The sequence below is a fragment of the Psittacula echo genome (genome assembly GCF_963264785.1).
Source record: "Psittacula echo genome assembly, chromosome: 26".
Classification (NCBI taxonomy): Eukaryota; Metazoa; Chordata; class Aves; order Psittaciformes; family Psittacidae; genus Psittacula; species Psittacula echo.
In genome coordinates, this window is record NC_137761.1 from 2,784,906 (window position 1) to 2,799,350 (window position 14,445).

General features: G+C 69.7%; 1 protein-coding gene across 1 annotated transcript; it reads left to right on the forward strand.

Annotated features, from left to right (window-relative positions):
• Positions 1 to 224: 224 nt before the first annotated feature.
• Positions 225 to 11,011, forward strand: ADAM15 (ADAM metallopeptidase domain 15; the record flags this gene model as incomplete). Its single annotated transcript, XM_080634893.1, has 28 exons — positions 225 to 410; positions 513 to 548; positions 962 to 1,038; positions 1,185 to 1,263; positions 1,360 to 1,436; positions 1,515 to 1,692; positions 1,766 to 1,828; positions 1,902 to 1,970; positions 2,057 to 2,226; positions 2,300 to 2,384; positions 2,453 to 2,601; positions 2,682 to 2,859; positions 2,941 to 3,033; positions 3,114 to 3,309; positions 3,383 to 3,491; positions 3,619 to 3,769; positions 3,835 to 3,912; positions 3,990 to 4,101; positions 4,188 to 4,326; positions 4,692 to 4,745; positions 5,003 to 5,108; positions 5,537 to 5,605; positions 5,762 to 5,833; positions 6,003 to 6,124; positions 9,831 to 10,123; positions 10,628 to 10,696; positions 10,794 to 10,853; positions 10,923 to 11,011. The coding sequence occupies 28 exons, from the start codon at positions 225 to 227 to the stop codon at positions 11,009 to 11,011; spliced, it is 3,159 nt and encodes a 1,052-aa protein (XP_080491019.1).
• Between the last annotated feature and the right edge of the window lie 3,434 nt (positions 11,012 to 14,445).

Below are 14,445 nucleotides of genomic sequence, written 5' to 3' on the forward strand. Positions count from 1 at the left end.
TGGGTGGTGCGGCCGGGGGGGACCCCGGGAGCTCCTGGGTTGAGCACGGGATTCCCTGTCCCTGCTCCCACTCCGAGCCCCTGCCCTGGCGCTGGGAACCTGTAGTGTGCTGGGGGACTGTGGGAAGCTGGGATGAGACGGGTGCCCGAGGGGGTCCAGGCTGTGATGGAGGTGACACTGGGGGTCCAGGCTGTGATGGAGGTGACAGTGGGGTCCAGGCTGTGATGGAGGTGACACTGGGGGTCCAGGCTGTGATGGAGGTGACAGTGGGGGTCCAGGCTGTGATGGAGGTGACAGTGGGGGTCCAGGCTGTGATGGAGGTGACACTGGGGGTCCAGGCTGTGATGGAGGTGACAGTGGGGGTCCAGGCTGTGATGGAGGTGACAGTGGGGGTCCAGGCTGTGATGGAGGTGAAGCCGTGACCAGGCTCTGGGCCTCATGCAGGTGACAGCTCACGGCAGCACCACACAGAACCGGGGCGCTCCTGGTACGTGACCCCGGGGGTCCTGCAGGGTGACCGGATGCTCAGCCTGGAGGAGGTGACCCGGGTGAGCCTCTGCCCGCGTCCCCATGCAGGGGCTTGTGACGGTGGGGTGGGGGCTGCCAGCAAACCCCCTCCCGGTGCTGTCCCGGTGCGGGTCGGGGCACCCGCCCCATGCCCGGCGGAAGGGCCCGTCCCGCCCCGCGGCCATTGGGAGTCTCTCTGGCGTTTCCGCCGCACGGCACCGGGCAGGAAGCAACGCGGGGGTGCGAGGGGGGGGGACCCGGCTCCATCCACCCCTCCCCGTTCCCGGGACAATGAGCTCGTGAGGGAGGGGCGCTTCCTGCGGGGCGGGGGCCGGGGCAGGCAGGGGATCCCCTCCCGCTCCCTCTGGCACGTGCCGGGGCCCCCGGTGGGGATGGGGGTGTGGGACCCCCCTGGGGCAGGGTCGGGTCCTCCTGTAACTGCTGCCTGTGACAGGGGGGGTTCCCTGCCCGGCTGCGGGTCCTGCTGGAGCTGGAGGGGACGTGGCTGGTGCTGGAGCTGGAGCAGAACTGGTGAGTCCGTGCATGGTGGGAGAGGGGTGAGGGTCCCGGGGGTTTAGAGGGAGAAGAGGAACAATTCCTTCCCCAAAGGGTCCCCGCTTTCACCATGGGGTGAGCGGGGGGGGCCCTGCTGCGGGGGTGACGCGTGTCTGTGCCAGGGAGCTGGTGCTGGGCACTGGGGCGCTGCTCTACTACCTGCCCAACGGCACGCGGGTGACGCAGGAGGCCAGCGAGCAGGTAGGGCCCCGGCACCTCGTGTCCGCGGCCGTGTCCCCATGCCCCCGGGGGGCCCCCACGATGGGGCTGGCTCCTGAGCCCCGCTCTCTGCTGCAGGAGCACTGCTGCTACCAGGGGACGGTGCAGGGCATCCCCGGCTCCTGGGCCAGCCTCTGTGCTTGCGCTGGACTCAGGTGAGCCCCCAGTGCAGGTGCCCCCATGCCCGGCTCCCCCCTGTGCTGCTGACGCCTCCTCTCCCCTTCCCTCCCCAGCGGCCACCTCCGGCTGTCAGACACCAGGAGCTACAGCCTGGAGCCGGCGGCCGACGGCCCCGTGGGTCTGCACCTTGTGCATCGACTGCCGGAGCCCCGGCTGGCACCGCGGGCCTGCGGGCAGGATCCCCTGGACCCCCCCCGGCAGGAGGCGACGGAGCCCCCCTGGCCGCAGAGGGTAGATCACCCCCAGGGCCTGCCCCACTGCAGAGCATCCGCTTGCCCCCCAGCCTAACCCAGCTCATCCGCAGGGCAAGCGGGCAGCAGAGGAGCAGCGGTTCGTGGAGCTGGTGATGGTGGTGGATCACGCTGCGGTGAGCGCTGGGCAATGTGGGGCAATCCCATTCGCACAGCGGCCCCCCCTGACACCCCTCCCTGCACCCCCAGTTCCAGAATTACCCCAACCTGCAGCGTGTCCGCACGCGGACCCTGGAGATCGCCAACCAGGTGGATGCGGTGAGTGGCTGCTGCAGCACCGTGCACCTTCCAGCGCTCACTGCGGTGGTGCCGGGGGTCCCTGACACCCTCCGTGTCCCCCCCAGTTCTTCCAGCCACTGGGGGTGCGGGTGGCCCTGCTGGCGGTGGAGGTCTGGAGCGAGGGCGACTTGTTCATGGTGGGCAGCAGTGCCCGCGCCGCGCTGGAGCGGTTCCTGCACTGGCGGCACCAGGAGCTGCTGCCGCGGCTGCCCCATGACAACGCACAGCTCCTGACGTGAGTGGGGCCGGGATGGGGATGGGGCCGGGGTGCGCAAGCAGCACCCCCACCCCCTGCACGCTCTCTACAGGGGCACCCGCTTTGAGGATGTCTCGGTGGGGATGTCGGCTCAGGCCTCCATGTGCTCCCCGGCGCGCTCTGGAGGCGTCAGCATGGTCGGTGCCCCCCTCCTCTGCTGTCCCCCCCCCCGCCACCAGCCCGCTCTGACCCCCCTGTCCTGCAGGACCACTCGGTCAGCGTCCTCGTCGTCGCCTCCACTGTTGCCCATCAGCTGGGGCACAACCTGGGCCTGCGCCACGACGGCGCCGGGCGCTCCTGCACCTGCAGCGACCTCCGGCAGGACCGCGGCTGCATCATGGCCCTGCCCACGGGGTGAGGGCAGCAGCAGGGCTGGGGGGGGGGCCGGGCCCGAGCCCCCTCCCCACCTCACCGGCCCCTCTCCGGCTCCGCAGGCTGACGCCCGGCTTGAGCTTCAGCAACTGCAGCCGGCAGGACCTGGAGCAGAGCCTGCGGCGGGGCCGGGGCTGGTGCCTCTCCAACGTGCCCGAGCCGCGGCGCCTGGCCGGGAGCCCCCGCTGCGGGAACCGCTTCCTGGAGCCAGGCGAGGGCTGCGACTGCGGCCTCAGCGTGGTACGGGGGGGGCTCCGGGCAGGCTGGGGTCCCCCATGGCTGCGGCTGTGCCCCGGCTCACCGCAGCCCCTGTGCCGGCAGGAATGCACTGATCCCTGCTGCAACAGCAGCACGTGCCAGCTGATGCCCGGCGCTGAGTGTGCCACGGGGGACGGCTGCTGCCAGGACTGCCGGGTGAGTGGGGACGGGCACTGCTGCCCGCTGTGGGTTTCTTGGGGTCCCCCCACTTGTCTGAGTGGTTCCCCCCCCTGCAGCTGCGCCGCGCTGGGCACCAGTGCCGGGAGCCGCTGGGCGAGTGCGACCTGCCCGAGTTCTGCGATGGGGTCTCACCGCACTGCCCACCCGACGCCTTCCTGCAGGACGGGCAGCCCTGCGCCGCGGCACGCGGGGTCTGCTTCGGCGGCGCCTGTGCCACCTACGAGGGGCAGTGCCAGCAGCTGCTGGGGACGGGTACGGCACGGTCGGGACGGGGGGGGCACGGGCCTGGTGGCGGTGCCGGGGTGCTCTGACCCCCCTGCTGCAGGTGCCAGCCCTGTCTCCAGCTCCTGCATGGCCTCGCTGAACATGAGAGGGGATGAGCGCGGGCACTGTGGGCAGCTCCCGAACGGCTCCTACATCGCCTGTGCCCAGCGGTGAGTGCTGTCCGCCCCTGCTGTCACAGGATCCCAGCCTGGGTTGAGCTGCATGGACCTTAAAGCTCCTCCAGCTCCAAACCCCTCTCCACCCTCCCCTGCCCCTGTGAACCCGCTGTCTCCACAGGGATGCTGGCTGTGGGATGCTGCAGTGCCAGCGCGGCAGCACCCGCCGGGACGGACCAGAAGGGTCCTGCCAGGGGATGCTGGTGCCCGGGGGTGAGGACGTGAGTGATGCAGCCATGGTGCTGCCCGGCACCGCCTGCGGCCCTGGCAAGGTGAGTACTGAGGCAGTGGGAGGGGGACCAAGGCCCTTGCGGGTGCTGATGCCTTGTTCCCCCAGATGTGCCTCCAGCGCCGGTGCCAGGATGTGTCCGCACTGGGTGACCAGCAGTGCCGGAGCAAGTGCCACGGGCACGGGGTAAGCATGTGGGGCCGGAGAGCGGGTGCTGGATGTGGAGCCGGGGCAGGGGCTGACCCTCGGTGCCCCCCACTCAGGTGTGCAACAACCTCGGGCACTGCCACTGCGAGCGGGGCTGGGCCCCCCCGACCTGCGAGAGCCCCGGTGCCGGGGGCAGCCAGGACAGCGGCCCCGCGGCCATAGAGCGAGGTGAGGGCAGGGGCCGGCGGGCGCTGCTGCGCACAGAATGGGGCTTTGTGGTGCCGGAGCCGGGGGTGACGTGGTGCTCTCCGCAGGGGGGAGCGCGCTGCCCACGGCGCTGCTGCTGAGCGCGCTGCTGGTGCTGGCCCTGGCGCTGGGGCTGTGCTGCGCGCGCCGGGCCGGGCTGCACAAGCACCTCTGCCAGCTCGGCAAAGGCACCTCCTGCCAGTACAGGTAATGGGGCACACGGGCGTCGTGTGTGCATGCGTGTGCTGGGGCAGGTGCTGGAGCCGCCTACCTGCATGCAGGCATGCACACGTGTGTGGTGGGTAAGTGGGGCGCGTTGCATGTGCCTTTGCACATACGTGTGTGTCCCGTGGCGGCTGAGTGAGCAGTCTGCATGCGTGTGTGTCCCCGAGCAGGCGACGGGCTCTCTGTGTGTATGTTCCTATGTGCGTCCCCCCAGCACAGGTAGCAGACCCTGTTCATGCCTCGTCACCCTGTGTCACCGCGGGTCCTCCCTGCCCTATGTCACTGCGGTTCCTTCCTCCCGCTGTCCCCCTGGCCCCGGGCTGAGCCGCCCAATCTTCTCCCCACAGTGCTGAGACCCGGGTCCGATTCCTGGGTTCAGAAGCCGCAGACGGCTGGAGCGGGTAACGTCACTGCCGGAGCCTGGCGTGGGGCTGTCCCTGAGCCATCCTGCTTCGCAAGGCCTCCGGTGCTGAGATCTTCCCCTGGCAGTGCCCGTGGGGTGTGGGGCAGCCCTGGGGTGTGTGGGGTGTCGCATCTTCCGGCGCCGAGGGGTTCGTTTCTCTTGGGCTTCTGCTGGTGTCGGTGTCGCTTGGTTGCCATGTGGGGTCCCCCCAACCACCCAAAGCAGGCGGGGCCTGATCCTGCCTCTTCCCTACAGGATCTCGCAGCCGAAGCCTCGGTCGGGCAGCCAGGGTCCCCCCGAGCGTCCCCGGCCCCCACAGTGGCGTCAGGCCACAGAGCTGCAGGTCATGCACAGCAGCAAGGTGAGGGATGGGGATGGGGGGGATACATGGGAGGGTGATGCTGTCGCCATGGTAACTGGCTGCGGTTGCTGTGGGTACCGGGGTTCAGTCTGGTGGTTGCCAAGGCGGCATCCCTGGGTATCAGCCGGAGCATCCCTGAGTACCAGCCTGAAGCATCCCCTGTGCCAGGGCCGCGTGGTTTGAGCCTGCGGCGCCCCGGGACAGGAGCAGCCTGGCACAGGCTGGACCATGCTGCTCCGATGCCAGTGCCATGCTTGGCACTGGCTGCACTCGCCCGGGATCAGCACTGGGCACCCTGGGTCTGCTGGCATGGGGCTGAGCGGGGCCGGGGGGGTCTGTGCTTGGCGGTGGGAGGGGGGTCTCCGCATGCTGCACGGCTTGCCCCGCTCTGGGGCTGCATGGCGCCTGCCCTCTCCCTCTCTCCGCAGCCGGCTGCCCTCGGTGCGGCGCGGCCCGATCCGCCCTCCCGGCCTCTCCCGCCGGACCCTCCGCCCAAGGTAACGCCCGGGCCGGGGGGGGGGTCCCGGGCACTGCTGCATGCGTGGCTGCGCACCAGCTCTCAGGGACCCCCAGCCCCAGTGTGGCTCCCGGTGTCCCCCATGGCTGCCGCCCCTGAGCTGTCCCCCACTCACTGTCCTGCTCTCTCTGCCCAGGCCCCCCCCTCGGACAGGCCGCCCCCCCCCACACGCCCACTGCCCGCAGACCCCGTGGTGCCAGGCACGCAGGTAACGGTGGTGGTGGCACCGGCGTGTGGGGCAGGATAGCGTGTGCCTGTCCAGGCTCCCCCTGCGCCCCCTGGGGCAAGGGAGGTGGTTTGTGCCCCCCCCCCCCCCCGAGAGCCAATCGAGGTGGGGTGGCCGATGCTGGAGCTTTGACACCTTCATTCCCCTGCAGCCCCCAGGTCTGGCCAAGCCCCCCCCACCTCGGCGGCCACTGCCCTCAGACCCCCCAGGACCGTCACTGCCCCACAGCGAGACACTCCCCGGTCACCCCTATGTCACAGTGATTCCCTCCAGGTGAGCATGGGGGGGTCTGCAGGGGGACAGCATGGGGTGCTGAGGTTGGGGGGATTTGGGTGTTCCATGAAGCCAAAGTGCAGGTTAAGGGGGGCTATAGGGGGATGCACGGTGGGGCTGCCGCGCGGTGGGTCGGGGGAGGGCTCTCGGGGCTGGGAGAGGTCTGTGGGGCTCCTGTCCCCCCGGTTACCGCCCTGTCTCTCCCCAGGCCGGCCCCCCCGCCGCCCGCGGGTGGCCAGCAGGATGCGTGAGCTGCGGGATGGGGCCTCGCCGCCCGCTCCTGCCCCATGGACGCCAATAAAGGGGCCGTTTGCTTCCCGTGCGCTGCCTCCGCGCTGCTTCCGCGCTGCCTCCGCCGCACCGGAGCCACGGCAGGTGCTGAGGGCGGGGGGAGCGAGACCGGCTCCATCCCCGCTACCGGCCGCGGAACTACAACTCCCGGCAGCCCCTGCGGCGCCCCTCGGAAGTTCCCCCCCTCCCGCAGTGCGCTGCGCCCTCTGGCGGGCAACTTGCGCCCCCACTACAGTGCCCCCCCCCCCCGAGCCACGTGTGCACGGGCACGTGCAGGAGCCACTCCCCCGGCACACGCGGGCACACGCGTGTGCAAGGAGCTGCCCGTCACGTGTGCGCGCACGTGTGCACGAGGCGCTACACGCGTGTGCAAGAGCTGACCCTGTGTGCACGGACAGGGCCCCCCCCCAAACACACACACACAGACCCGCACACACACACACCCCCCCCCAAACACACACACACAGACCCCGCACACACACACACCCCGCACACACACACACCCCGCGCACACACACACCCCGCACACACACACACCCCGCACACACACACACCCCGCGCACACACACACCCCGCACACACACACACCCCGCACACACACACACCCCGCGCACACACACACCCCGCACACACACACACCCCGCGCACACACACACCCCCCGCACACACACACACCCCGCACACACACACACCCCGCGCACACACACACCCCCCGCACACACACACCCCCACACCCCGCACACTCACACACCCCGCACACACACACCCCCCGCACACACACACACCCCCCGCACACACACACACCCCGCACACACACACACCCCGCGCACACACACACCCCGCGCACACACACCCCCCGCACACACACACCCCCACACCCCGCACACTCACACACCCCGCACACACACACCCCCCGCACACACACACACCCCCCGCACACACACACACCCCGCACACACACACACCCCGCGCACACACACACCCCGCGCACACACACACCCCCCGCACACACACACAGACCCGCACACACACACACACACACCCCGCGCACCCCAGGGCCCGGGCCGGTACCAGTGCCCGGTGTGCGCGGGAGCTGCCGGTGCCCGTGATGGGCGGGGCAGGCCCCGGGTCCGGTCCATGTTCGCGGTCCCGGGATGGGGGTACCGGGGATTCCGGTCCCGGTGCGTTCAGGGGCGCTCGTCCCGGTACCGGGCGGTGTTGGGGTGGGGGTTACGGGGATGCCGGTGCCGGAGAGGGGCGGGGCTGCGGGTCCCGGTGCTGATGGACGCGGGAGGCGCGGGTCAGCCCAGGGGTCCCGGTGCCGCCCCCACAAGGGTTAATGGCGCTCGGCGAAAGTTGCCGGGCGGCGGCGCGGCGCGGATTGGCCCGAAGTTGTCGGGGCGGGACGAGCTCCGCCGTGCCGGGCCTCCTCCGCCCCCCGCCCGGCCCCGGCCCCGCCGTCCCCCGCCGCTGGCGGAGCCATGCGCCCCGCGCCGCTGCTCGGGCTCCTGCTCTGGGCGCCGCTGCTCTGGGCGCCGCCGGTGCGCAGCCCCCGCCACAGCGTCCATTGGAACGGCAGCAACCCCAGGTACCGCCCCCCCCGCCGCCGCCGCCGCCGCCTTTGTGCGCCCCGGGCCCCGCCGAGCCCCGCGCCCGCGCCGCCGGGGGAGTGGGGAGCGGGGCGGAGCTGGCGGGCGCCGGTGAGCACCGACCGGTAGCGCTGAGTCCCTCTCCCCTCCCGCCTCGGGCATCCCTGCGTGATACCGGCCCGGTGAGTTACCTCCCGGTGGGGCACCGACTCCCGGTGGCAGTGAGCAGGTGAGTGTCCGCCGGTGGCACGGAGCCACGGGGCACCCCTGAGAGTGACCGCGCTGGTAGGTGCCGCCGGGGGTGTCGAGCCCCCGGCCATCCCCAATGGCACCGAGCAGTGAGTGCTGCCGGTGGTGCTGAGCCCCGAGCAGCACCGAGCCACCCGGTCGGTGGCACCGAGCGATGGAGCACTGCTGGTGGCACTGAGCCCCGGTGACGCTGAGCTCTGGTGTTTCACAGCCGGTGGGGCCGGGTCCCCGGTAGGGCCGGTGCCGTGCAGCTCCTTGCCCTCGGTGGTACCGAGCTTTGGGCACCCTCAGGTGGCACCGAGCCGGGGCACTGGGCCTGGGATCGCCCTGGGAGGTTCCGCCAGGGCTGCGGGTCCCCAGGTCCGGTGTCGCTGCGGTCGTTGTGCCCCCGCCATCCGTGGTGCTGCCTCCGGCTCTGCCATCGCGGTGGGCCGGGGTCTGGCCCCCTCCCTCCTCCTGCCTCCTCCATTTTGGGCATTTCCCAGCTCGGGAGCCGGGGCCGCGCTCCCCCACGGGGGTCTCGCAGGGCTGGGGGCACTCGTGCTGCGCTATGAGCGGGTTCCCCCCACCCATGGGTGCCGCGGGCTGGGGTTGCCGGGGGCCAGGGCCTCAGCCCTGCCCAGGCCCGTCCCGGCCGCGTCGCCCGGCGATGGATGCTCTGAGTCACGGGCAGCCTGCGCCCGGCGCTGCCCTCCCAGAGTGCCTGCCCCGGGGGGTGATGGCGACCGGACCCCCCGGTGCAGCACTGGTGCCCCAGTGATGAATGCACTGGACCCTGAGCCTGGGTCTGGTGCATGGGCCTGCACCGGGGCAAAAGAGGGGGCTGGAACCCCCCCCCCAGCCCCTTCCCTGGTGCAATGGGGTGCCCCTGCCAGCCGGGTGCCAGCTTGGCAGCTATCCCCACCGTGGTGCTGCCAGCGAGGCCAGTGCATACCCAGGATGTGGCCACTTGGCAAAGGCTGGGCATGGGGAGAAGCGCTCCTGTCCTGGAGCCGGACCAAGCGTGTGCACACACGTGTGTATGTGTGTGTGCATGTGTGTGTGCATGCATATGTGTGTGTGTGCGTGCATATGTGTGTGTGTGTGCATATGTGTGTGTGTGTGTGCATATGTGTGTGTGTGTGTGCATATGTGTGTGTGTGCACGTGTGTGTGTGTGCCTGCAGACGTGTGTGCTCCATCCTGGCCTGGCCGCAAGCAGTGTTTGCACAGGCATGAGCTCATGCTGCCACTGCCGTTGCCCGCACAGGCACCGCACCAGGCCCCCTCCCTGCCTGCAGAGCCCCCATACCCCTGCCAGCCCCACACAGGGGCACCAGGGCAGGAGGCCTCACACCAGGCGGCCCCATCGGAGTGTCAGCATCAATCAGTGCCAGCACAATGAGGCTTGCGCCTGCGGCAAGGGGCTTTGTGCCCCCGTGGCCGAGCACATCCAGCTCCTGCGGCTGACCTAAGCTGATGCCTGGCTGTGCAGAGCCCAGTAGTTGCTAAAAGCCTGGCTGCCCGCTCTGCCCCGTGTCCCTCCATGGGCACAGCGGGACCCCCAGCGCCCACTCCCCAGCTCACCCTGCCCGGCAGGTTCCTACGGGACGACTACAGCATCCAGGTGGCCATCAATGACTACCTGGACATCTACTGCCCGCACTACGAGGGGTCCGTGCCTGCCGGGCGGGCAGAGACCTTCACGCTCTTCATGGTGGACCAGGAGGGCTACCGTGGCTGCTACGAGACCCCCGGCGCCTTCAAGCGCTGGGAGTGCAACAAGCCCCGGGCGCCCTTTGGGCCCATCCGCTTCTCCGAGAAGATCCAACGCTTCGCCCCCTTCCCGCTTGGCTTCGAGTTCCAGCCAGGGGAGACCTACTACTACATCTGTGAGTCGGGGCCCCACTGCAGTCCAGGGCAGGCTTTGGGGCACATGAGTGGTCGGGGTGCTCTGAGGGGCTGGATGCAGCTGGGGTGGGGGGCAGAGGAGGGTCCGGCTGTGCCAGGGCTCTGGATGTAGCAGAGGTTGGGGGGATTATAGGGCATAGATGGGGCAGAGGGTCTGGCTGCACCCCAGCATCTGGATGCAACAGGGATTTGGGGTACACGGGGTGTGCGAGGGGGAAGGCTCTGATCAACCGGGATTGAGGAGCTTGGGAGCATCCAGCTGCACTGGGGCGCCGGATGCAACCGGAGTTGGGGTTGGGATGCACCCAGGGATTGGGGTGCTCGGGATCCAAGGCGGGGTCCAGGTGTCAGAGGGGGCGGCCCCGCCGTCCGCCGGGAGGGGGAGCCCCAGCCCCGCTCTGGCCGGCCCGGCCGCCGGGGGTGTCCGGTCCCCGCCGGAGGGGCCGCACCGGGGGGGGACCCGTTGATGCGTCCGCTCTGCCCAGCCGTGCCCAGCCCCGAGAGCGCCGGGCGCTGCCTGAAGCTGCGCGTCTCCGTCTGCTGCAGAGGCACCAGTGAGTCCGGCTGGGGGGGGCTCCCCCTCCCCTGGTGGCCGCTGCGGGGTGCGGGGGCCCCGGGGAGCCCCATTGACAACACTGGGGTTTGTTTCAGCGCCGGAGCCCGTGACAGAGGTTCCCAATTCGCAGCCCCGCGGGCGCGGGGGGCCGGAGGGTGAGTGTGCGGCAGGCGGGGGGCCCTTGGGGGTCCGGTTCACTTTGACCTGTGCTCCTGCCCCGGCAGACACGGAGCCCGGCCGCAGCATCGCAGCCCCGCTGCAGCCCCGCGCCCTGTGCCTGGCGCTGCCGCTCCTGGCCCTGCTCTGGATCTGACCCATGGCAGGGACGCGGGTCCTCTGCCCCACCGCCCACTGCCAGACTCCTCCTCCGTCGCCTCCCTTCTCCCCCCAAGCCCGTGGGGCAGCCCCAGGCCACGACTCACCCGCCGGATCGCCACAGAGCCGAGCCGGGGCCAGGAGCTCCGGGCTGGAAGGTGAGGGGCTGCTCCGGGGCTTGTCCCCTCCCTTGCTGCACCGCAGCAGCCCCTAACGAGAGCCTCTTTCCCCCCCCAGGACCTCGCTTCCCACTGGCATCGCCGCGCATTGGCCCTGCTGGACCCCTGCGCCGGTGCCGGGCTCTGTGCGGCTCGGTGGACGCCTGCTCTGCCCCACGGCCATCGACTCATCTTGTGCCTTCTTCCCCCATGGACCCTCCACCGCAGGGGGGCTGGGGACCCCCCAAGGCCCTGGAGCAGAGCAGCAGCTCCTCCGGGTGCTGGATGGAGGCCCCTCTGCTGCCTTGTCCTCCGGCGAGGACACACAGATCTGTCTTCTGGGAAGACGCCTTCTTCCATGCCGTCACCGGCCCCTTCGGTTTGGTTTTAACCCCTGGTAGTGACTGAGCCGAGCAATACAGTGTTTGCAAGATCGCTGCGCCCTCGGGCTGTGCAGCCCTTGGTCCTCTCCTGCCCACATCCCCTGTCCCTCAGGGATGCTGGAGCGGGCGCTCTGGGATGCCTGAGCCTCTCTCCACACGCTTTAAACGTGTAGGGGTTTAATTGCAGCGATTTGATATTGAGCCGTGAGCTCATGTCACAGGGACGGCTTTAACTACAAACGAGCTGCCTGCAGTCAGCCCCAGGCAGTGGGACCTGGAGCCCAGGGCGAGGGGTGCTGGGCTGGGGTGCCCAGGTCTCGGTTGCTGCCCTCAACCCTGCCCATGCTGCCCATGGGTCCATTGTCCTGTGTCCATCTCTCCGTGTGCCCACGGCCGTGCCCTACTGGGGGGGCTGCACTTGGGGTTTCACCCAGCACCGAGGGGGCACCGAGGCTGTGGAAGGAGCCGATCCCGGGTCATGGCTCTGGGATGCAGCGGCAGCAGCAGCTCGTCCCCACGCAGGAGGACACCGGGGGGGCACCGGCTCCGGTCCCCCCACCCCACGGCTGCAGCCCCCCTTGCGCTGCCCTCCTTGGGGGGCCCGTGTGGGGCCCCGCAGCCCCGTCCCCGCGCGGGCAGGCGGTGCCGGCGCTGCCGCAGTGGGGCCGGGCACGTCAGACAGGTTTTATGGCTTCTCCGGAGGAACGGCTTGGCAAGAGGCTGAGCAACAGCATCGACCGCGCCGCGCTCCTCCCCCGCCGCGCAGCCCGCCCTGCCCCCCCCGCACCCCAAACCCGCACCCATGGGGGGCTGTGGGGCTGGCCCCACCGTGGGGGGTGCAGCGGGGACCATGCCCTGGGGGTCCTGTGGGAGCCTGTGCCCTGTGGGACCCCCCCGGTTGGGGGTGATCCCAGCCTGGGGGGACAGTGCCCAAAGGACCCCTATGGAGGATGCTGGGGGAACCATGTCCTGAGGGGCCGCTGGGTGGGGATGCTGGGATATATCCCCCATGCAGGGATAGTGGGGTGATGGGGCCCTATGGAAACCCCGTGCAGGAATATTGGGGTGATAGGGCCCTGCGGGACCCCCCTGCAGAGGTGCTGGGGGGCTGTGCCCTGCAGGACCCATACACAAGGGTGCTGGGGCTGCCCTTCTCCCCACCCCAGTCCCCCGAGGCATTCCTAGGGGAGGGCAAGGGGTCCCTGTGAGGACCCCAGGGTGGGTGCCAGGGCCCTGTCCTTGAGTGGGTGATGCTTGGTATGCAGGAGCCGCTGCCGGCTTCAAATCCCATCGACTTCCAATGAGCAATGCCATCAATAAAAGCTAATTGATGGCACGGCCGCTCCAAATCAGATTCCCCATCCCCTGAATCGAGTTGATGGCTCCGCGCCCCGCAGCCAGCCGCGGCAGAAATTGAATCTATTAAAGGAAGAGGCTCCATTAGCCCGTCCCTTCTGTCTCGCAATCCCCCCAGTGCCATTTCCCCCCCTTCCCAGCTCCCCATTGCTGCCCATATGCCAGCCGGGACACTGGGGTGGGCACATGGGTCCCATAGGTGAGGGTTCCTGGGCACCCTTGGCCATCAGGTCCATGTCCCCTGGGTGGGTGGGAATTAAACCCTCAGGAATTGGAAAGGGAAAATTGATCACCAGGAGCAGAGAAATGATGTGGAACGGTGATGGGCAGCCCTGGGCTGGAGAGAGGGACGAAGAGGTGTTGGACTGGGGAGGTGAGATGGAGGCATGGCCGTGGCCAGCCCTCTGAGGATGGATTCAGGCACCGCGGCCGTCGCAAGGGCAGCCCCAGGACACACAGGGTGGGACACGGGACCTGGTGACCCCCCCAGAAGGCTTTAAGGGGCAGTGGGTCCTGTCCCTGCCCGTCTCCCATGGGTGCAGGGCAGTCGTTGCCATCCCCACCGAGAGCCGCCGAGAGCATCCTGGAGATGGGAAATGGCTCCGTGTCACCATGGAAACGGGGCCAGCGGCTCTCCATGCCGAGGGGACACGCCAAGACAAGGGGACACGTGTGCCGAGCCCCGGGGAGCGTGGCACCGGCTGAGCCGGGCACTGGGCACGGTGCAACGGACACCGGGCACCAGACACGGGCTTCCCGCCACCCTGGGGTCCCAACACAGAGCCCAGCACCTGCCTCGGGTGGGGAAGGTCCTCGGAGCGTGATGGGATGAGACCCCTGCGTGATGCCACCGCACCCAGGCGGCTCTGCACCACCACACCGGTGCTCAGCACCGGGTGCCCAGGGCTGGAGCTGCCTCTTCCCCAAGCAGCCGCCTGATGATTCGCGTCGTCAAGGTTATAACTGAGCAGAGCACTCGGCGGGGGCTTTGTGGGGGAGCCGGGCTCATCAACCAGAGCACGCACCGAGCCCTGCCTTGGCAATGAGGGAGCATGCACAGGCCGTGCCGGCTGCACCGGGCAAGGACCGTCGTGTCCCACCCGTGTCCTGCAGTGCTGGGTCGGAGCAGCGGCACCACCGGTCACCTCCGTCAGCCCCACAGGAGCTGCCAGCCCCATGCTGGGTTTGCACACCTGGGGCAATGGGCGCAGGCAGATACTGCCTGAGACGGCTCCATCCCATGCTGGGGTGTCCGTCCATCCCTGCCTGCGCCATCTCCCTGTGCCCTTGCACGTGCCGGGGTGCCGGCAGCAGCTCAGCAGGGCTGTGTCCCCCCACCAGCACCTCCCCAGCCTGCTTAATCCTGATGGACAATAATCCTGCTGTGCCAGGGGTGGGATGGGCAGGAGCAACAGCACGATTGAGCTGCACCCGCTGCATACTAAGGGCCCACAGCCCTGGAGGTGGCTCTGCCATGTCCTGGGGTCCTGGTGCTGGGATCCTCTCTGAATCCAAGGGTTTAAATGGGGAAGTTC